Source organism: Chanodichthys erythropterus, chromosome 3 (genome assembly GCF_024489055.1).
Source record: "Chanodichthys erythropterus isolate Z2021 chromosome 3, ASM2448905v1, whole genome shotgun sequence".
NCBI classification, from domain to species: domain Eukaryota; kingdom Metazoa; phylum Chordata; class Actinopteri; order Cypriniformes; family Xenocyprididae; genus Chanodichthys; species Chanodichthys erythropterus.
In genome coordinates, this window is record NC_090223.1 from 31005643 (window position 1) to 31028327 (window position 22685).

Here is a 22685-nt window from a genome sequence, read left to right on the forward strand (position 1 = left end):
CAAACTTTTTCACTAGATGACACCCAAGCTCCATATCTAACCATTAAAGGGCACCTCCATTTATTTGAGTGATCTGAACCATATATTTCCATATTTTCATACATTTTATGAAGTAGACATCATATTCAGAAGTAGTATGGTCAGGATTTGATTTGAATTCAACCACTAATAAACACATTGTGTGTTCATTATAGCTCCGTTGTTCTCTTGTGCTCCGCCTTCTCACGATAACGTTGTATTAGGAAAAAAAAAAATATTTGCGTGCAGCTTATACAGGACTGGCGGGAAATTTGCATTAATACACCTTCATTCTACATGTTATGTGTGGTTTATTAGATAGTTGAACCGTCTTTGTAGTGTTAAGAGAGGGAAAGCTATGGCCGCTGGGAGTGTAAAAGTTGAGTACTTACAATATCCCAAATCTTTGCAACTATTTGTAATTGTGAGAAAATTGCAATTTTAACCAAGGCTCCGGGACGTGTAAGGAGTCGCCTGTCAATTGCGTCATACCCGCGTTACCCTCGGTTTCCGGTTTTATTTTGTAGAAACCATGGAAACACCAAAGACGCTTTAATATATTACAATAGACAAGGGAACAACTTTTTTGATATATTTATAGACAGAAAACTAATTATTGTTATATAGCTCAACACATTTAGTCTTATTGTTTAAATCTAATTTTCTTGATTTTTTGCGAGTACCATTACCATGCCTCAGAGAAAAACACTATTTTGTCAAGTAGCTAACATAGCATAATCAGATGCAGCTTTATTTTTAGTAACAGTAATACAGCATTTTCTCAATCATACAATGCGTTTTAAAATTCTTACTGCAGTGTGCAACAAGTGTTTCACAGCAGCTGCCGAGCGAACGCACAGAGTAACGCTATAACATCATTTTCAGCACAGTCAAATGTATCTAATATGATAAACAGAGCTATGTTACCTCATTCTCATGACCGGAAAAGCGGAAGCGGCGCCGGCGGCTGTGACATAATAAAAGTCCGCTGCTCGTGAGGCGTGTGTTGCACAATCGCTCCAGCGGCCTCGTTCAGCTTCCACAACACTCGCTCCTGCTCTGCTTCATACTACAGTAACTATAATAATCGCATCCATGAACATGATTTCTTCCCGAGTCCTATCCCTATTCTTTTGCACCCTCCGTTGATGTGAAGACCACATCTCCCAAGATTCCGCGCTCAAACCTGGTGTCATCAAGCTACGCCTTTGTTTTGAATAGGCCTCTAGCGGACAGAAAATCTTACATATTGCACCTTTAACAGGCAAATTTTGGCAAGATATTTTCAGAGATGATAGACAAGATGTTATAGAATGATAATTGAATGAAAACCCAATTTGGACAAAAAAAATTACATTCGACCTATTTTTTTACTTTACTGAAATGTTCAATCGCGACATCCGACGGGTTTTCCCAGATCGCATCACATTTATATTTTTCTCTATGAATTTATGTATTTTATTTCACGACAGACAGGGAAGTAAGACGAAGTAAACCAATCATCATCGGATCTCACTCAGTCTGTTGGCCATATTTAACCTCACAGCCAATAGATTTCTGCTTCAGTCAGATTGATTTGTACCAGAGCCATTCCCAGAATCATATTTGTAGCTCTACCCCAAACACATATGAGCTGTCTAAGCCTTTCTGGGCGGGGTCAGTCAGACTTGACTTTTTTCTTCGAGTTAAGCGGTTGTGGCAGAGCACTTTCTGCAGGAGGGCTGTTGTTGAAGTTTTTGGGTCACGTCGCAGCAGACCGAGACAAGCAATCATGACTTCAACAAACATGTTTCAGGGGCTTGATAGTAATGGCAAACCAAGTTCAAGGTATGGGCTGTGTGCTGACGGTTAATCTGGAGCAAACCAGTGTTTGTCGCGGGTTCAATGTTGACACTTTGATCTGTTTATCTGAGCCAGCAATCATGATTCTTTACGGGGTGGAAGAGGAACTTTAGCATGGCCAAGCGCTACATGCTAACTCATACTAGCTAAGCAACAATTATTGTGTTAAATGTACCGTGTGAGGTCACATTTCTGGATATAACTATTTAAATAAACAGTCGTGGAGTGTGTGTGTGGTGGTTAAACACGATATTACAATTTACAAAAGTATATTGGTTTTAATTTAGTCAATATTGTTTGTTAGCCGTTAGCGGCAAATGTCCCGAGGCTCAAAGTTTTATCAGCCACAGAGACGCATTTGACTTTTAATCAAATACGCATTTGCAAATTAAAAGGAAGGCTACGTTTAAAAAAATAAAAGAATAAATATAAGTTTGTGCACAATCCAGACTTTGAAGTAGGCACATTTCCTGAAAGTGTTGCTGCTCGGAAACTAGATCATGCCGCAGGCTTTCGTTTTGTTTGTTGTGCAGGGCTTTCATTTTCGTTCATAAATGAACGAAATATTATTAAAATTAAGCGTTTGATGTTAAGGTAAAACTTGGTGGCCCACATAAAATCCTGACCGCCTAAACTCACAACTGCAACTGCAACGTTCCGCCTCACACATATATGGTGGCGTCGTTCTGCAAAGTTATGTGTTGCTTTAGGACGTTTTATTAATCTGCAGTTTTCAGTATTGATGTATAATGTATAACACTCGTGGTGTGAATCCGTGTACAAATTTGCATGTCTGTATTTAGGGTACTAAGACCTCCAGGTGGAGGGTCCAGCAATCTCTTCGGTGGTTATGAAGAAGACCCTTCTGCCTCCAGAAGGCCAAACAAAATGTCCTCCTCTATTTTCGCTCCTGCAGAAGAGTCTCAGGGGAGTCCCAAACGCTCCAATCCCCCAGGTGAGCTTTCAGCAGACGCCGTGTTTTCTGGCTGGGGCCTCTTGCATTCTCTGAGTCATATTCATCACCACACTGTTACTCATTTTGATGTGTTTAAGTCTCCCTCTCAGCTGCTATGCAAACCAGCACTTTTGCATTTGTTATCTTGTCACCAATAGCAACATCAATGCCTTTACCTCAGTCTGATAAATTAACCAGTCAGTTAACTCTGTGAGGTCATACACAGTCTGAACTGATGAAATTTCACATCTACATAAAGTTAAAGGTCATATTGCTACTAGCAGCTCTATCACAGGATAAGAATTGAGTTCAAAGTGCCTATATAGTTTTTAGACTAAAGGGGTTAGTTCACCCAAAAATGAAACTTCTGTCATTAATTACTCACCCTTATGTTGTTCCACACCTGTAAGACCTTCGTTCATCTTCAGAACACAAATTAAGATATTTTTGATGAAATCCGATGGCTCAGTGAGGCCTGCATTGACAGCAAGACAATTAACACTTTCAATGTCCAGAAAGATACTAAAGACACATTTAAAACAGTTCATGTGACTACAATGGTTCAACCTTAATGTTATAAAGTGACTAGAATACTTTTTGTGCGGCAAAAAAAACGAAATGACGACTTTTTAACGATATCTAGCGATGGGCGATTTCAAAACACTGCTTCATGAAGCTTCGAATCTTTTGTTTCGAATCAGTGGTTCAAAGCGTGTATCAAACTGCCAAAGTCACGTGAACCATTGAAATTCTGAAACGTTTTGAAACACGTATGACGTAACAAAGTCTCGTTTACTGAAATGAAATCACTTCGGCAATTTGATACACGCTCCGAACCACTGATTTGAAACAAAATATTTGTGAAGCAGTGTTTTGAAATCACCCATCAACTAAAAACTATATAGACATGTTTTAAAAAAAAACTAATGAAAATGACAAATGCATAATTACTAAAACAATAAAGGCACAATATGTAAAATTTTTGGATTAAAATATCCAAAAAAAAAAAAAAAAAACCACTAGAACAATGTTATATATTTTGTTGACTTGTGTATCCCAAAATGTTCCCAAATGTTTCCAAGAAGGTTTAAATCCAGAGAAATAAGTAATTTTAACCAGGACACGGATCGAGCATTGTAACAGAGTAGCATTGTAACAACACACAAATGTATCTAATATGATATAAAAGCACTGCGTTACCCCACATACGCGTAAGTGCTCGCCTGTGACATGATAAAAGCTCCACTGCTCTCGAGCCGTGTGTCGCGCTTGTCTCTCATTAGCAACTCCAGCGGCCTTGTTCCGCTTTAACGGCTTTCAGCCACACCCAGCTTCATACTACAGTAATGTTAATAAATCTTTAACACATTTACTCATACATGAATATGATTTCTGCCTGAGCCCTGTTGGATTCTTTTCCACTGGCTGTAGATGTGAAGACAACACCTCCCATGATTCCGCGAAATGAAATAAATAAGCGCCCTCTACCGTCAAAAAAACTCCATATTGTGCCTTTAAAGGTACAATTTGTGATATTTTTTTCTGCTAGAGGTCGCTAGAAGCCTATTCAAAACAAAGGCGTAGTTTGATGACACCAAGTTTTAGAGCAGAAACTTGGGACATGTGGTCTCTATCTCAACGGACGGTGCAAAAGAATAGGGATTGGAGTCTGGAAGAACTCATGTTCGTGGATGCGATTATTAACGTTACTGTAGTATGAAGCAGAGCAGGACCGAGTGTTGCGGGAGCTGAACGAGGAGCTGGAGCGATTGATCAACACACGGCTCACGAGCAGTGGGACTTTTATTATGACACAGTCGCCGGCGCCGCTTCCGCTTTTCCGGTCATGAGTTTACGGGAGCTGTCCTTGTCGACAGAACCAGCGGCAGATGGTAAACAGTAATTATGTTCCATAAATAAGTAACACAATCCACCATAAAACGTGCAAGAAGTAAATAAGGAACTGCTTGAAGCAAGCTACTGGTTTGCTGGACGCTAGAGACTACTTCCGCATTTGTCCACGGCACTGTTGTCATGTGGTTTCTACGTCAGTAAAGGCGGTAACAAAGGGAACTGACGTCATTGACAGGCGACTGCACTGCCCCGTGTCACTGTTTAGAATGGGAATTTTCTCATGATTTACAAGTAGTTGAAAACATTAGAGATATTGTTAGTAATCAGCTCGACAAAATATATAACACTAGCCTAGTGGTTTTTGGATATTTTACTGCAAAAATTTTACATATTGTACCTTTAACTAAAATGGAAAATAGAAAAACAAATTCAAAATATTAACAAAACTGTAATAGTATGTTAGTGATACTAAAATAACATTGCTGCAAAGCTGACATTCACTTGTGTAAATTAATATTGTTTCATTGAGAATATAATTGTACATCATTGTTTGAATATATTTATAACAAGTATATATGATGTTCCAGTAATTGCCATAACTAGCATTAGTGTATCTTAACAAGCTCTGATTTATGTGTCTCTTATTGTCTCAGGTGGAAAGAGCAGTGGGATATTTGGGGAGCCAGAGGCTCCTACGGCTCGGAGCAGGCCAACTCACCATGGTGGAGCATCCAGTAACATCTTTGGGGCCGCAGAGTCAACCCAACCTTCTGTGAAAAGTCATCCCAACAAACCAAAGGTAGACAATCTCTAGCCAACACCTTGTACACCTGTGTTTGTTTGTTTGTTTGTTTTTTAATAAATATATTAAGACTTTACGTTGCTACTAAAATGCATCATGGTTTCCACAGAAATCTTAAGCAGCACAACTATTTTCAACATTAATAACAATAAGAAATTTTTCTTGAGTTTCTTGAGCACCATAACAGAATGATTTCTGAAGGATCATATGATGCTGAAGACTGGAGTAATGATACTGAAAATACAGCTTTGACATCACAGGAATAAATTACATTTTAAAATATATAAAAATATAAAAGTTATTTTATATAGCAGTATTTCAAAATATTAAGCAGGGCTTGACACTTGCCCGATCGGGCCAGTGCAGCATCATCACAAAAGTTTATAACTTGCACATGTTTTTAATCCATGCCCATTTAAATATTCAAATGCAAGAAGATGCGAAAGATAACTCGATCCGGTAATAGCTCAGAAAGCACACAATTATAGAATTGAGTTCTCTTTCATGTCTTCTTGCACTTGAATGGACATATTCACACATTATTATGTAAAAATGCTAGTATTGGCAAGTATCCTCATAAAAATAGTCTATTATGTCTTAAGTGAATGTAAACAGTTTAGAAAAGGCATTTGTAACCGTATATTGGATCCGTGCATTGTTTTAAAGTGACAGCAAACTAATATACCTGCTGCTGTCTGTGTTTTTAATGTTAATCACTCACTGCTCTTGACTGAATATCTTTTATAACTTTAATACTAACAATAATGATTACTCTACCTTTAACTTATACACTGAGGACTATGCAGTGTCATTTTAAATTGGATTATTTAAAATACTCTACCTGGAAAAACCTGAAAAGCACTGTTTATTACTTGTAAACTAGTGAGTAATCCAAGGCACTCGAATCAAGTAAAAAATAATGTTAAAAAGCCTTTATTTCATCTCGGCTAATTCTTAAGAACAGGTGACGCATACAGACTGCACACCTTTATTTAGCACTATTTATTTCATGTGTATGTTTGTTCTGTTATTTATTTGTGCTGTTCCTCAATTTAATTTGTTCTTATTTTATTATTGACTATTTACTTGTCTTTAACAGTTTTTGAAATTTTAAAAAGCCTGTAGTTTTTGGAGTTATTTAAGGTTACATGGGTCAAAAACAACAAAAAAACAGTAACTAGGCCTAATTTATTTTATTTATAATATATTTCTGGTAGGCAAGTGAAAATTTGATATTGTGGAGCTCAGTTACTGATTTACGGTATTTTTTGTTTTGTTTTTTAAATCCAATTAATGCATTCTTGTTGAGTACAAAACTCTACTTTTAAAAATATTCATACCTTTCCAAGCCCAAACATTTGAACAGTAGTGTATGTAACTCAACACAAACCATAATTGAACTCAAAATCTGTATTTCCACCCATTTTAATTCTCATGCCCTTTTGTTCTCTGTAGGACAACTTAAGTGTGGGTGTACCTGCTACTCCAGATCCACCAGGTAAAGAAACGCTGTGATTTACAAAATGTTAATCCTCATCTGTTCTTCACACCCTAGTCTATTTCTCCTCAGTCTGTGTTGTTGGCATGCCGTTCCTTTTCCCAACGATTTTGATCTCTCTTGCAGCCCCAGTGCCTAAGCAGGCGACTGTAGTTGAGGAAGTGAAGGTGGAGCCAGTGTCTCCTCAACCCACTCCTGAAAAAGAGGCAGCAGCCCCTCCCCCTGCACCTGCCCCTGCTCCCGCCCCCGCCCCCACTCCCACTCCTGCGCCAGCAGCCAATCAGAATTCTGAGCCAGCCACACAGAAACCAACAGAAAAAGACCATGAGCCACGCCTCGGACCACGACCTCGCTCTCACAACAAAGTGCTCAACCCACCAGGTGGAAAGTCCAGTGTGGTTTTCTATTAGCCACAAGTGCTGCTTTCTATCATTGTCACTTCCCATCTTCCATCCTCTTTTAACTTGTACTAAAACTTATCCTCTCTTATTTACTTTTTCTTTTGGTTATATCTTTACCCTGAAGTCTGTCACTCTTCATTCCTTTATTGCTTTTGCACTTTCTTATTCATTCCTCACTTTCCCTTTCTCCTCTTCATCTAATAAGAATCACTGTTAACGGTCACTCCAACAACTGAATGGTTGTTTCCTTTCAAATGGTTTGCATATACTGTTGTTTCTCTGTATTGATTATGTTCTCTCAGTTTGCTAATGTATTAAATGCAAGTTTGCCTCATGAAACTCAGTACAGTCTATGCAGTGTTCAACTGGAACCACTGTTGGTCGCCAAAGCAAGCTCTTCAGTATCGCCTGTTCAGATCTTCCTTTGAAACTCAGTGAATGTGATCTGATGGCAATGGAAAATTTACTTTTGTGCAATAGGGTGACATCTTTTTTTTTTTTTTTCCTCTTGCATTTTTTTTTAGTAAGACACAAAGCCAAATGTAAAAGTAATGGCTCCGATGCAAAACCAAACAGAATGCACAGTTGTTGTAATTGATAATCGCCGAAGCACACATGTATGGCAGTGGACAGAATGTGTACAATCAGATATCACTAACACATCACACTATGTGTGTGCAATGTCCATACATGCATTTGAATGTAACCAGAGACCCTTAAAAATGCCCTCTGATATGCTTGATTCTGTACTTGAAAAGAGTTGCTCCGCCATTAATGTTTAATACTTCTGTTTAATTTGGCCTTTGTTCCCAATAGCCATCTGCTTTATTCTTTACATGGCAGTTGGAAGGTCAAATATGACACATCTGCGAGCATGTGTGGGCATTTCCCACATTACTGGTGCCATCCCTGCCCAAAATACTTCAGTGGTTGCTTGGCAATGTGACTGGCTGTGATGATGTCACAGAGGCCTGTTTCATACAATACACTTGTGTATTGTTCATTTGTGTGCTGTATTGTATTGCTTTTTTTCCCATGACAATAAAAGGATGTTTTACCATGTTGCTCAAAATAAACAGAAATCTTCATTTAAAAAGTTACTTGTGTGCATGTGCTTGCTGAATTTTAGCTTCCTGACTCAGTCGGGTCAATGTCAATGATTCTTGAGTACAAAACAGGCAGAATTACAACTAAATTGGTCTGTGTAACACTGAATTGTTTTTAGTTTGTTTTGGTGCAAGGCCCTGCTTTAATTTTTCAAAATATGTGTCATCACTGTCAGATACAAATATATTTGTGCACTTGTCATGTAAACTGTTTATAAGTACATAAATATTTAGTCCTACTTGAGCTCATAGCAGGTGAAATGGAAAGATGATCTTGTGGGTGGAGGCTGAATTTGATATTGCCTGATTTTTATTAATGTTTCTCAAGTAGCAACACAGATGTGAAACCTTATAAAAGGTATATTTTTAACTCTCTGGTATTCTCGGCAGCCAGAAGAGATGGCAATAAGCATAATTTTTACTGCTTATAAAAGTGTTTTCAGTCATATTTTGTTTTTGTTTTATTTGGATATATTTATATATTACCAAAGTATTTCATTGTTGCTGATTGATTTACCCCCAAAAAATTGCTCTGTATTTTTTGTATTTCACATTTGTGTTTGTTCACAAAAATCACTAAGTTTCCTTCCATTACCGATGAAGTACAATTTTTAAAAAATCTAAATGTAATTTTTTTTCAGTCTACCAGAAGGTTAAATAAATACAATTTACATTTCCTTCTGTTACAACACTAATGATGTTTCTTTCAAAAATACCTTTTCTTGATATTTTTAAAGGGATGGTTCACCCAAAAACAAAATTTTTGTCATCACTTACTGACCCTTCCAAACTTGTATGAGTTTCTTTCTTCTGTTGAACACAAAAGATATTCAAATCAACAGTTGATGGTAGCCATTGACTTCCATAGTAGGAAAAAAATGTTTAAAATTTGAATGCATTGTTTTCTATGAGTGTACGCACACCGCATACCTGCGCCCAGCGACGACTCAGAAAACAATTAGAAAACAATGCGTTCGAATCTTAAAGAGGTGTCGCAGCGCTGAGCTTCGCATTCGGTGTGCGAGCCCCTTAAGAGTCAATAACTATCGTCAACTGTTTGATTACCAACATTCTTTAAAATATCTTCTTTTGTGTTCAACAGATGAAAGAACTTATAAAGGTTTGGAACAGCATAAGGGTGCACTATCCCTTTAAATTGGAAGTATTCTGCATGAGGTATTGGGTTATGATCTGATTTTATGATCTAGTTTCATGACCTTTGTTCAGGAATCAGGGGTGAATACAATGTTACAGAAATGACAAAAGTTTGCTAATAGTTTTAGAGGTATTTAACTAAAATTTACTTTTTTCATGAATCTGCAGACTATGCCACATTAAAGGGTTAGTTCACCCAAAAATGTCATTAATTACTCACCCTCATGTCGTTCCATCTTCAGAACACAAATTAAGATATTTTTGATGAAATAATATGACTTGCCTATAGACAGCAATTTAACCACCACTTTTACAGGTCACCCAGGTCTTACGGGTGTGGAACGAGATGAGGGTAAGATATTAATGATAAAATATTTTAATTTTTGGGTGAACTAACCCTTTAACAGAAAGGCTACTCGCTGCAGAGCCAATGGGTGGACCTTGACGTCCAGCTCCGCCTCGCTGGTTGGAATGGGTGGAGCTAGACGGTCCAACCACACCCTAACCCTACTATAACTCCAGGTCCAGAGAGTATGGCAAGCCGTTTTGACTTTTATTCATTCTCAGGATATGAATTCTGGATATCAACAATTCAATTCTTGATATCAGGAATTACATTTCTAAAAGTAACAATGTTAATTCTTGATATTATGAATTTTCACTATAGTTAAAATGCTAATTTTTGATAAAGAGAATTACATTTCCACTAGTAAAAAACACTTGATATCTGTAATTGTATTTTCACTATAGTGAAATGTCACCATAGGCTGCCATTCAAATTCACTTGTTGATATCAAGAATTGATTTCTTACTAAATCCAATTTCACATATGAGAAATACAATTCTTACTAGTAAAAATCACAATTTTTGTTATCATTAAACAGTTGAGTTTTACCTTTTTCGAATCCATTCAGCCGATCTCCGGTTCTGGCGGTACCACTTTTAGCATAGCTTAGCATAGTTCATTGAATCTGATTAGACCGTTAGCATCGCGCTTAAAAATGACCAAAGAGTTTTGATATTTTTCCTATTTAAAACTTGACTCTTCTGTAGTTAAATCGTGTACTAAGACCGACGGAAAATGAAAAGTTGCGATTTTTTAGGCTGATATGGCTAGGAACTATACTCTCATTCCGGCGTAATAATCAAGGAACTTTGCTGCCGTACCATGAGTGCAGCAGTGCAATGATATTACGCAGCGCCCGTGAGCCCCTGCTTGCACAGGGAACGTGCCTTGCAACCATGGAGACGTTTGTGAGAGACGCTGCGTAATATCATTGCACTGCTGCACTCATGGTACGGCAGCAAAGTTCCTTGATTATTACGCCGGAATGAGAGTATAGTTCCTAGCCATATCAGCCTAAAAAATCGCAACTTTTCATTTTCCGTCGGTCTTAGTACACGATTTAACTACAGAAGAGTCAAGTTTTAAATAGGAAAAATATCAAAACTCTTTGGTCATTTTTAAGCGCGATGCTAACGGTCTAATCAGATTCAATGAATTATGCTAAGCTATGCTAAAAGTGGTACCGCCAGAACCGGAGATCGGCTGAATGGATTCGAAAACGGTAAAACTCAACTGTTTAACTCTAGGGAAGTTGGAAAATGAGCCTATTTTCAAAAAAAGTGGAGTGTTCCTTTAACAACATCAGCATTGCTATGACTGTGTATATTAGCATTACCTGTAGATGTCAATTTCTGTAGCCACTCCACAGTCGAAAGTCTTTTGCTTTTTGACTACGGGTGAATCTCCAGTTATCACTGATGATTGTCATTTGTACCTTTCTGGATTACAATCCACCATCAAAATAAGTTGATTTCAGCTGCTGTGAGAAAAGGCTATAAATGATCCACTACAAGCAGCATCCTCACGTGATAAAACCGACTAGCCTGAACCGGACTCCTTCCTTTCTGTTTACAGACATGACGTAATGACACACAGAAGAACTGCTACATGCTCAAATTTCCCGCGGAAATCCACCAGGTCACTCTTATTATAAAACATTATTACAAGCTTACCGTTGTGAATCAAGCTAAGATAAGGAGATAGTTTTGAACACTGGCTGGTTATGTACTTGCTCAAAATTGACTTTGGATCATTTTTAACCAAAAAAAGTTACGGACTGCAGCTTTAAAATGAAAATGTAATTTAATATTTTTTTGCAAAGATAAAGGACAAAATATGTTTGCAGTTACATATTAACAATGTCATAGTCAGGTATATTTAATAAAAACAAGTCTAACACAAAAAATCTAGCTTGTATTGTTGTGTTACTTTTGACCCACCTGACGGGGACGAAAGTAACAATGTGCAATTTATGTTCAAAGTGAAATTATATTGAAGCCGTTCTACATATATACAAAATTCCACCTGGTACTGATAGATCACACTTGTGAGTTATTGACCACAGCAAAAAAATATATCGCTGTCTAAAACATTAAATTTGAAAATTACATTTTTGGGAAAAATGGTACTTTCGTCCCTGCTCTCCCCAACTACTAACAAAGTAATTAATGATATAAAAAATTATGATTTTTCTAGTGAGAATTGTATTTCTGATATGTGAAATTGGAATTGACCCTTCGCCGGGAGTTTGATTGACAAGCGATCTAACCAATCAGAACGCCGAATCCGCCATTTTGTCTGACAAAGCAGTCAGGAGTTAGAAGATTAACCTCGGTGGACTTGAACGTGAAAAATGGTGTGGACTGACGTCTTTCCACAATTGAAACAACATTCCTTCTGATGTTCATTCATATTTATTTGATGATATAAATTAACTAGTAGGAAGGGATGATCGGTTCACAAGCAGTTTGAGCTGAGGCGCTACAGATACGACACATTAAAGCCACAAAATGGTTTTTATTGTTCAAATTTATTAAAAAATACACAATTTGAAAGCTGGGACTTTGTTTAATATAATAAGTAACCTGCTTTGTCTTGTCTGTCGATGTGTTGTCAACCCGGAAGTTAGCGGCGCACGGGTTCACTCGATTGAAAGCCTATGCATTTTTCCCACAGACTTTTGGAAAATCGCAGAAAATAAGCTCTGTGTTTAACAAAGGGTTATGACACTTACACGTTTTGTCTATCAAGATAATCTTTACAAGTTAACACAACATTTATAGATTTTGAAGCCTAAATAAAGTCGTCAGATATAAAAGGCTAAGAGTAGGCTATAAACGGACTACAGCACACCATGGTCGCGGATCAACGTTGTCACCACCAAACTTTCTCAAACTGTATTTAGAAACATTCTCGCTGATTATGATCTGTGCTGTGTATGAATACTTATCCACTTTTTCATGAGAAATGCTGTCCAAATGTCCTGTTAGTCATGATGACGTCGAAAGTCCCCGCCAAAGGAAGTAGTCCCTTTTAGCAATTTGTTAGCAACCGCCGATTTTAAGACACAGTAAAAGTTTAAAAAATCACAAGCGGGTTATAACTGGTGTGTTTTATGTCATAGATCAAAACGTGAAAATATTTAGAGGCTTTGTTAACCACAGACCTCATTTTAGGCGATTTAGCAAAAACCCATTCAAAAAACCCATAGACTTTACGGCGTTGGAACCGGAAGTCCTAAAATGCTAACTCGCTTCCGGGTTTTGCATACAAAAATGCGTAATCCCTGAGGCACTCCATTATTGATATAAAAAAAATTTGCATTTAAACTAGTGAAAATTGAATTGTTGATATCAAGAATTAATATGTAATTCCAGATATCAAGAACTGATATTGTTGATATCATATCGAGAATGAATAAAAGTCAAAACGGCTTGCCATACAGAGAGGGGGCACTGCATTGCATTGACAATTGACTTAATCGCAATGCCATTTAAAGACGCGTGGGGGCTTGTGAGCAACATGATGCAATCTGTGATGGGTTTGGCCAGAACTTTTGCGGTCGGCTCTAAAAAATTGCTTCTGTGATGATGCCTTAAACCTATTATCTTCAACTAGGAAAGTGACCTTATGCATGATTCCCTGGCCCCCTGGTTTATTTAATAGTGTTGACAGCTCGTTAAAAAATAGGCTACATAAAAAAAAAACCTAGCCAAATAAGTTAAGAACAAAGAACAGATATATTTACTAATGCGTTAAAGTTCACATTTAATAGCCTACTTATTTACGTGATATGATATATTAGATATAACAATAACACAACTGGCCATAAATAATGTCTTTAATGATGTTCCTACAGCAGCAATGAGACATCACTATTCAGGCCTGCTCCATGCAGGCGCTGTGACGTCAGCTGGCCCCTCCATCATCAGCCTGCGAGAGTCACCGACGGAAACAGCATCACGAACCCCCGCCGCCCTGTCAACCACCGGACTGATTTCTAATGCCAAAAATGATCTGACATAGCGCTAGAAGACACTATCCGATTTTCAATGACAGCCAGAACCTATAGGCACATCGCACGGTAGCCGTTTATTCCCGTATTTATTTATGAATTAATTTATTTATTTATTTTCCTCCATTGATTTTTCCAGCAATGGCTGGGCTCGCGAGCTGCGGCTGCTGAGAGGCAGGTGCGTCGTCAGACAGACGCTCGCTGGGCGTGATGTGATGCGATGGATTTCGCTCCAGTGCAGCGGAGAGACAGACGCAACCGGGGAATAATCGGGCGGTAGCGAGGCGCGTGTGATCGTGCTGCCGACACTGGCGCAGGAGAGCGCGGGCGGGGAAGAGGGCTCGTCCCCTCGCGAACGCTCCGTCTGATCAACAATTATTGAATATTAAACGTTCGTACGTCCCGAAATCCGGCTGTTGCTGGTGAAACCGGGCCGTGGAGCGCAGTGGCATCATGTGCACCTGATGACATTGTCATGAATTCATAGAAAACATTTCGCCATTTCGTGTCGTGTCGCCGGTGATTTATTTATTCTTTCTCTAATAACGAGCTTCGATCAAACGCCGCCAAGATGATGGAGCTGGACGAGGTGGTGTACCAGGACGATTATGGGGCCGTGTCTGTCATGTCAGAGCGGGTGTCGGGCCTGGCCAGCAGCATTTATCGGGAGTTCGAGCGCCTCATCAAGAGCTACGATGAGGAGGTGGTGAAGGAGCTGATGCCGCTGGTGGTGAATGTTCTGGAGAACCTCGACTCGGTTCTGACGGAGAACCAGGAGCATGAGGTGGAGCTGGAACTTCTCAAGGAGGACAACGAGCAGCTCATCACGCAGTATGAACGGGAGAAATCGCTGCGCAAACAGGCGGAGGAGGTAACTTAGGCTAAATAATAATATTATCTCATTACACACACCTTCATTCAGTGCAGGGAAGTTAATTTGACCATAACTGAGTCTGTAGACATTTACAAGAGCATTGTAAACATTGACAACTCTGTAAATCCTGACATAATAGTAGGAAAAATCTATCTTTTATCCATACATCAGGCAATTTGGTTGATTTGGTTAATGATGTAGTGAGAATTCACTTCTGATGAGGAAAAAACACCTCAGTTTTACTCAGAGGCCCAAACCGAGAAAAATTGAGTATAGCAGACTACATAAAATGCATATAAATATCAGTTATCAGTCTATATCTCCCAATAATATGTCTTAAGATGACATTTAAATGCTTAGTTTTATGGTCAAAGCTCTTTAATTGTATGGGACAAAACATATAAAGCATGCAAAACAATGATGATAGATACATACAATATACAAATGAACACTTCAGATGCAAAAGCCTCTAAGTGCCGTCTGAAATGTTCTTCTAAAATGAGCATTTTTATCAAGCTTGTATGTTTATGTTCAGTTATTTCACTTTAATGGCAATGAAAAGGACCTATTACGAACCTAAACATACAAGGTTGATAAAAATCCTCATTTTAGAAGAAAATTTCAGATGACACTTAGAGGCTTTTGCATCTGAAGTCTTCAAATATACAAATAAATGTTCAGATATACAAATGTTCCTCAAAAAGCCTTATGTATCATGATTTTCTAAAAGAAAAAAGATTTATAGATAATCAAGTAAACCTATGTTGCTTCAATCTAGTAAATGTCCATTTTGATATACAATATAAAAGTAATTGTTTATTTTATATGAAAATAATTAAAGATGCAACATGCAAATGATAGCGAAAATGCATGTGTAACATGACCTGAAAGTGTTAATTTTTAGAATTGTACTAAAAGGCATTTTACTTATTAAAAAGTATGAACTATCAATTAGATGGCAGAAGGCATGTAGTATATTGTTTGCAGTGTTTCAAGCAAAGTTTTGTTGGCTTTATAGGAATAAAACCTCTATCTATGCACATTCACATTAAGTACTACCTTTTTGTTTTATTTACACACAGTAACTGAATGTTGTAAACGATTATTGCTGCTCTTTGAGAAAAGTAATTATGCTGTAATATCTGTTTGACCTGGTCAATTCATTGCCCTTGAACCTGGGACATCCACTTGAGAAACCTGAGCCACCAAATACAGTCCTGTCATGTGCCCTATAGTTCCTTCAGAAATCCCTCTGTTTTATCCCATAATGAACTATATGTGTTGCTCTGCCTATGCACTCTGAAAATAAATCTCTAAATCCTATGCAAAAGATTATCTCATGCACACGTTTGTACATAAATCATATGCAGACATCCTTTTTTTTTGTGCATCAGCACAGGCACTACCACTATGACCAGACAGCTACAGGGAACAGATGCCCTTTATGACCCATCATCTCCACATGCTAACATTGCAAAAACATTTTCCAAATGTAACTATATTATCGACTGCACAACTAGAGCATTATTGGCATTCTTGTTGTGTTAAGCTTTATATCAGAGTTTAAACAGTACAAGTAGGCTGTAATGAAAATGTGAGTGTGTTTCCTCTTTAAGCGGAAGTCATTGTTGTAATTGTAAAGATTTAGTGTGTGAAAATAAAATGGAGAGTGATGATAGAGCAGAAAATTATTTTACCACAGGACAGAAAGAAGTAGGCTACATATAAGAGAAAATTGAGGCTGTTTTTTAGATTCAGAGAAGTAACATGTGCTGATGTGATGGAGTGTTGCTTCTCACCTATTACTTGGTTACTTTCACACAGTGTGTACAGTTTCTACAGTGTGAATGCTGGGATTTGCTATGTCGATCCATGCACATGTGTAATAGTCTATTTTTTCTTTTTGTTTATTTTGTTCTCCTTTCTTTTTTTTGGTGAACGATTTTTATTCCAAAGAACCAGCATTTTTAAATAATGTGTTTTTTTCTTATGTTTTATTTCTATACTGTATTATATATATGCTCTCATAAAATATGTTTAAGATAGTACTATAAACTATATAATAAACTATATTATATAATCATTTCACAATTGTTTCGTTCCTGTCCAAAAATAATAGATTTTTAGGGAATTGGGAATTTTGCGTGTAGCGGGCTTGTTTATACTGCAGAAAGAAACAGTCTGTGGTTTAAAACAATATGATTCATTGAATAAAAATAGTTAAGTGTTAGGAATAGCTATTTTCTGTTTTCATGTTTTAATGCAGCAACACAAAGATTTATTTGCTTGGGGTCTAGAGGACAAAACTGGGAGGATGATGGGCGGGGGGTGATTATGGGTAATCAATTGTCTCATAGAAGGAGCTTGGCTGACGCTGTAACCCGATTCTCATGTTATGAGACAGACAGAAAGCACAGAGTGAGAGAGATAGTGAGGGATGGAGAGAGAGAGAGAGAGAGGGAGGGAGTAAACAGCATTCTCCAATTTCGCATCCTGTGGGATTATTGCAGTAGAATATAATGGCCACAGTGAGAACATTCAACTCACTTGCCTGTATTAACGCACATTCTCACTCTTACAACAAAAAGTTCTATATAGAACCTTAAATGATTCTGTCAGGTGCTTCATAGAACCTTTTAGACCAGGGGATTCCATCAAGGGATCATTTTATGGATTACTTTTAATTAATACATTTTGTTTTAAAGGGTACATAACACACACAGTTTCCGCCAATCTCATGTTAATCTTGAGTATCTATAGAGTAGTACCGCATCCTTCATATCTCCGAAAAGTCTTTTATCATATTTATAAAAGATATATGCGCTGTACCGACTCTTTCCGAAAAAAGCTGAGCTCCTGGTGGCATGCCGTTGGCAGAGCTAACGTGTCACGAGCACGTGCAGCTTTTGCGTAGAGATCGTCTTGCAAGCTGCGACATCATTATAAATAAATTCTGCTCGTTATGACATAATACAGGGCCATACTTGAAAAAAACTTTCGGAAACTTATCAGAATTCGAAGGAGTGTATTTGGCACAATAATACGTACGTCATAAGTCATACGTCCAAGTCATGTTTTGAAGCTTTGGCCATTTTGATTAAATATATGAATTAAACAGCTTTTAAACATACCATCACGTGGAAAAAAAAATGAACTAACCTATAAAACATGAAAGTGTAGTGCAAGCATTTAAGACATTTCTCCTTATATAGAACCTTTTTTGGCATAAAGGGTTATTTAAAATTGCGTTCTTAGAAGAAGAACCTTAGGGTTCTATATAGAACCCCATTGAACTTGTGTATGTAAAACAGCTTGATATAATACAATTATCAAACCTCATGAGAGAAATCAGAATGTCTAATGTTAATGTTATTAATGTTATTTTAAACATCATTAAAATAAACATGCAAGTTTAGATGTAATTTAGCTTTAGAAAAACTGACATATCTTACAGTATAACATCTTAATGAATACAGATTATTTATGATATGCATGAGGTATAAGAAGTTTTTATATTCAAAGGTTTTTTTTCTTTTGCCTCATATTCACATCTTTCTAATGTATGGTGACGCAAGAGTTTGCACGTTATTGAGTTTGTTTGGGCATCTGAACCGGCCTGCCATGGCAACATCAGCTCAGCCAATGATAGATGGGGGAGACCTGTTTGAAAACACACATTATTTTTGTCCATTTTATTTGGTGAATCTTGTGACGCCAAAAAAACCCACTTCACCTTTAATGACTGTTTATGATTAAACTGCAGTATTAGTATTGAATGAGGGATCTTGTAATGTCAATGTATAGTCTGAACTCTAATCAGCATTCTGGGATTACATATAAAAATCTTTACATAACATCCTAACATCTATATAATCCCAAATGTAGACATGCTGCTGATATGGGACATATATAGTACTGCAGAAAAGACTTTATCAGTCAAAAACCCATTAGAATGACATGATGGACCTTTTGTGATGTTTTTATTGAAGGGGGATTTGAAGTTTATAGTGTTAGATGGAGTGTGTTTGGTTTTTCCCTCTCTTTGCAGTGCTGGGATTACTGAATTCCAGGAGGCTGTCTGTGGCTGGGCCGCACTGCAGAAAGAGCCTATTGTGTTCCACTTAAATCCTTGCAGCTCAAAGTCACCACACACTGCACTTGGAGTGTGTGTGTGTGTATGTGTGTGTTATGTACCCGGTAACTGGTTGTGTGTGTAAATGTGACTGTATTGTATTCAAAAAACAATCCCTTCTCCAAATGTTTCTTTGACCTTGTGCTGTTCTGCTTCATAATCTATCCATCCATCCATCCATTTCAGGCCTTCACCTGATTCAGGCTGTAAGTTAAAGGATCTGACCATGTATGAATGTGTGTGTTTGTTTTAACAGAAGTTTATTGAGTTTGAAGATGCCTTGGAGGCAGACAAGAAGGAGTTGCAGTCCATGGTGGAGACTTTGGAGCTACAAACAAAACAACTGGAGCTTAAGACCAAGAACTATTCTGACCAGAGTGAGCCTGTGCACTACATTGAACTGCATTCGTTCCTATGCACACATTGACACAAACAGATATTTGAGTATCTTTCTCTATGCTTCTGTGTTTCCCTCTCTTGTAGTCTCTCGTCTGGAAGAACGAGAATCAGACATGAAGAAAGAGTATAACGCCCTTCACCAGCGACATACAGAGGTCAGAAGAACCCCCTTTTCTGCTTTCTTCTATTTTTTATCTGCTAAAAAATTGCTCTTTGTGATTATAATCTTTTATTTATTTTTTTTGGTATGGAAAATGAACAGAAACTTCATGGAAATTCACTTTAGGACCAATGAATTTCCATGAAGTTTCCATTCATTTCATTATTAGCAATAACTCAAAAGTTACAAATACAAAGCTCCACTTCCTGAAAATGTCAGCATACAATGACACTGATTTTATTTTCTCCAGATGATACAGACATATGTGGAACACATAGAGCGCTCAAAGATGCAACAGTCAGGTAGCAACCAGTCCGAATCCACAGGCTGCGGACGGACGTGAGTAACTTGTATAGTTGGCGTAATGCAGCCATTCCAAGCCTTTGTTTAAATTCAGAGTTTGGAATGTGCATTTGGAATTCATTTGTGTTTTGCATGTTTCTTTTGTGCTTTTAAGTAACATGTTTTGTGGGTAACCAGTTTATTTTATATTTTGGAATTTCAAACTGCAGACTAGTATTCTCTTATTTTGGAACATCAGCTATGGCTCTGTATTGCAGTTTGGATGTATGTATTGGAATAGTTTAGATTTTGATGATACAAAATGGCCCATTATTGGAACAGTTGTCTTGGAGACAGTGTTGCTAGGCACTGGGTGATGATGCTCAGTGACAGATTGTCATGTCTTGCTTAGTCAGATCTAGTGTTGTGGCTGGCTTTTAGTCATACTCGATTATTCACACATCTACTCAAGCTTCACACATTTCTATTTTCATTTAAACAGAGTCAGCTGATTTTAACTAATTAAACATTTTCACAGACATACTTACAGGCCCAAATTTTGGTACATAATTTGTTGTTAGAGTCAGAACTGATTTTTTTTTGTGTCTGATTCTTTTGCCTAAGAATAACCACGATTTCAAATGCTGTAAACTTAATTAAAATATATATATATATATATACAGTCAAACCAAGATTTATTCAGACACTTTTCATTAATTAATACAGTTTGTCAGGTCAAAGTGTCTGAATAATTTTGGTTCCAAATTTGTATAAGTTTTACTGGTAGTCCACGGTATGAATAATTTTTGGGTATAATACGTCACAGTTTACTTTATTTTGCTATCCTTACTTACATAAATGAACTATAGTGTCCTGCACCCACTAGTAAAAATATATAAAAAATATAAAAAATGTCTGAATAATTTTTGGTTTGATTGTATTATTAAATTATGAATTTATCAAATACAAAGCTTTTAATTAGCTTTGGGGTTTAACCTTGACATGTCTGAGCTGAATTAGTAATCTGTACTGCTGATTACTCATTACTGCTGGGTTTGGTACAACAGGTTGAGAAAACTAAACATTATATTGCTACATGGCATTGTTTACAAGCTATTTTAATGACGTCTTTCCGCGGTTGAAACACTGATTAAGCGATTACATGAGAAATTATATGTTTCAGTAAGTTGTACTGTATCTTTCAACATACCTCAAGATGTTCATTCACGTTTTTTGTGTAACTAATATTAACGAGGAAGAGATGATCGCGTTCATTTGCGCTCCGTGCTACCACTTGAACTGAGGTGTCTGTACAGCATCAAAATAGCATTTATTGTTTGAATTTTGTTATAAAATGGACAGAATTTGAAAGATGACACTTTGTTTCTTATCGAAAGTAGCAAAACATAGAGCTTATTGTGATTATTTTTAATGCTGGTTAAAAGTAGTTAAGTTACAGTGCATTACCGCACACGCCCCCTTCTGGATTGGAGTGTGGATCGCCTGTGACTGACTGTATTCGTCATCTGACTGTATGCTCAGAACCTTGACATCCGTACCATGACGTTTCGAGACGAATACATGTATATTCAATAATGTTATTTATTATAAGGTATCCTGTGACAGTTCAGCTCTGAGATAATCAAGGTGTTTTCAACATGAATCAGTTCCATCCTATTCTTTTACACACTGTACACTGTATGTAACGTGACTTTATGTCCAGTGTTAGTATAGTCACTGTGTTTGTGAGTGTGTTCACTTTTTTTTTTCTTTCTTTCTTTCTTTCCTTCTTTCTTTTTGTGTGTGTGCCGCTGTGTGTGTCTCTGCAGTCAACGACACAACTGGAGGAAAAGGTAAAATTGCCCGCAATCTCTGACAGTTTCCCAAACCCCTGTCTCTCTGCAGCCCTTATATCTCCTGTTTTACTCCTTTAAAATAAAAAAATTAATGAACCCCCTGCCCATTCACCCAAATACCCTGCCCAGTTCAGCAGTCTTAGTGTCAGAGACTGAGAAACCTGTACCTCTTTCTCCTATGTGGTTTTGTGTCTTTATATGTTTTCACCCTGTCCACTGAGTTTTTTGCTCATTTTTATGTGCCAATGTTGGGTTTAGTGGGAAATATTTACCTTCTACTTCTCTCTCTTTATTTTTTCTGCAGTAAAACAGAGCGCCCCCCATCATTGAGTTTGTTTCCTGGCGGAGATGGCATGGTACGTGGGGGTCCTGGGGGGGCTAGAATGGTATCGTCAGACGTCTGGCATTCGAGTGATCTCAGCAGACCTGTCTACGCCCCTGGCTACCAGGTGTGACAGATATGACTCCACCCCGAAGCGCCAGGGGAGGAATCATGATAATCATCATTCTGTCAGACACACCCCCTTAAGCCTGCTTGTGTCGAGATCAGGTTCATGGGTGGTTGTTCGATGGACACCAGCAGGCCTCCAAGGGTCCATGATTTTGGTTTGACCGTCCGGCCTCTGCCTTGCTCTGTGACGTTTTTGTCTTATTTTAGCTATCTGAAATGAACAGATGTGTTTTAAACAAGCTGATTGAATAAACTGAATCTCACCTATATGAAGTATCTGTCAGCTGTGCACACATAACTTAACATCTGTTCTTTGAAGGAAGAGAAAACATGTCATTCTTCACTTCCTGTTTTCCAAATGACTCAAGTCACGTCATGAGTATAAGCAGTTTGAGTTTTGGTGCTTTGTTTGACAAAGCTTTTTATCTGTGGACCTTTCCTGTTGCCATTTCAGCTTCTAGAATTTTTATCTCAAAGATAAATATTTTTATATTCAAAGGATATAGTTTTACTGCACAGATATTTTAGCATTTATAAAC

General features: G+C 37.6%; 2 protein-coding genes across 18 annotated transcripts in view; both read left to right on the forward strand.

The window, feature by feature from the left end:
• Positions 1–1663: 1663 nt before the first annotated feature.
• jpt2 (Jupiter microtubule associated homolog 2) lies at positions 1664–7899 on the forward strand. The gene is made up of 5 exons (XM_067381750.1): positions 1664–1845; positions 2664–2815; positions 5323–5468; positions 6927–6969; positions 7096–7899. Exons 1-5 carry the CDS (start codon positions 1790–1792, stop codon positions 7377–7379), a joined length of 681 nt encoding a protein of 226 aa, XP_067237851.1. The 5' UTR covers positions 1664–1789; the 3' UTR covers positions 7380–7899.
• A 6055-nt stretch (positions 7900–13954) lies between these two features.
• Positions 13955–22685, forward strand: part of mapk8ip3 (mitogen-activated protein kinase 8 interacting protein 3) — a 36464-nt gene continuing 27733 nt past the window's right edge. For 10 of the 17 annotated variants that reach the window (XM_067381751.1, XM_067381758.1, XM_067381757.1 and 7 more), the window contains exons 1-6: positions 13955–14863; positions 19255–19375; positions 19482–19552; positions 19808–19896; positions 21669–21692; positions 22000–22144. In XM_067381751.1, coding sequence (XP_067237852.1) covers positions 14564–14863; positions 19255–19375; positions 19482–19552; positions 19808–19896; positions 21669–21692; positions 22000–22144 — 750 coding nt within the window. In that variant the 5' untranslated portion in view covers positions 13955–14563. The remainder of the gene's footprint in view (positions 14864–19254; positions 19376–19481; positions 19553–19807; positions 19897–21668; positions 21693–21999; positions 22145–22685) is intronic. The other 7 variants (XM_067381762.1, XM_067381765.1, XM_067381764.1 and 4 more) reach the window with 3 other exon arrangements.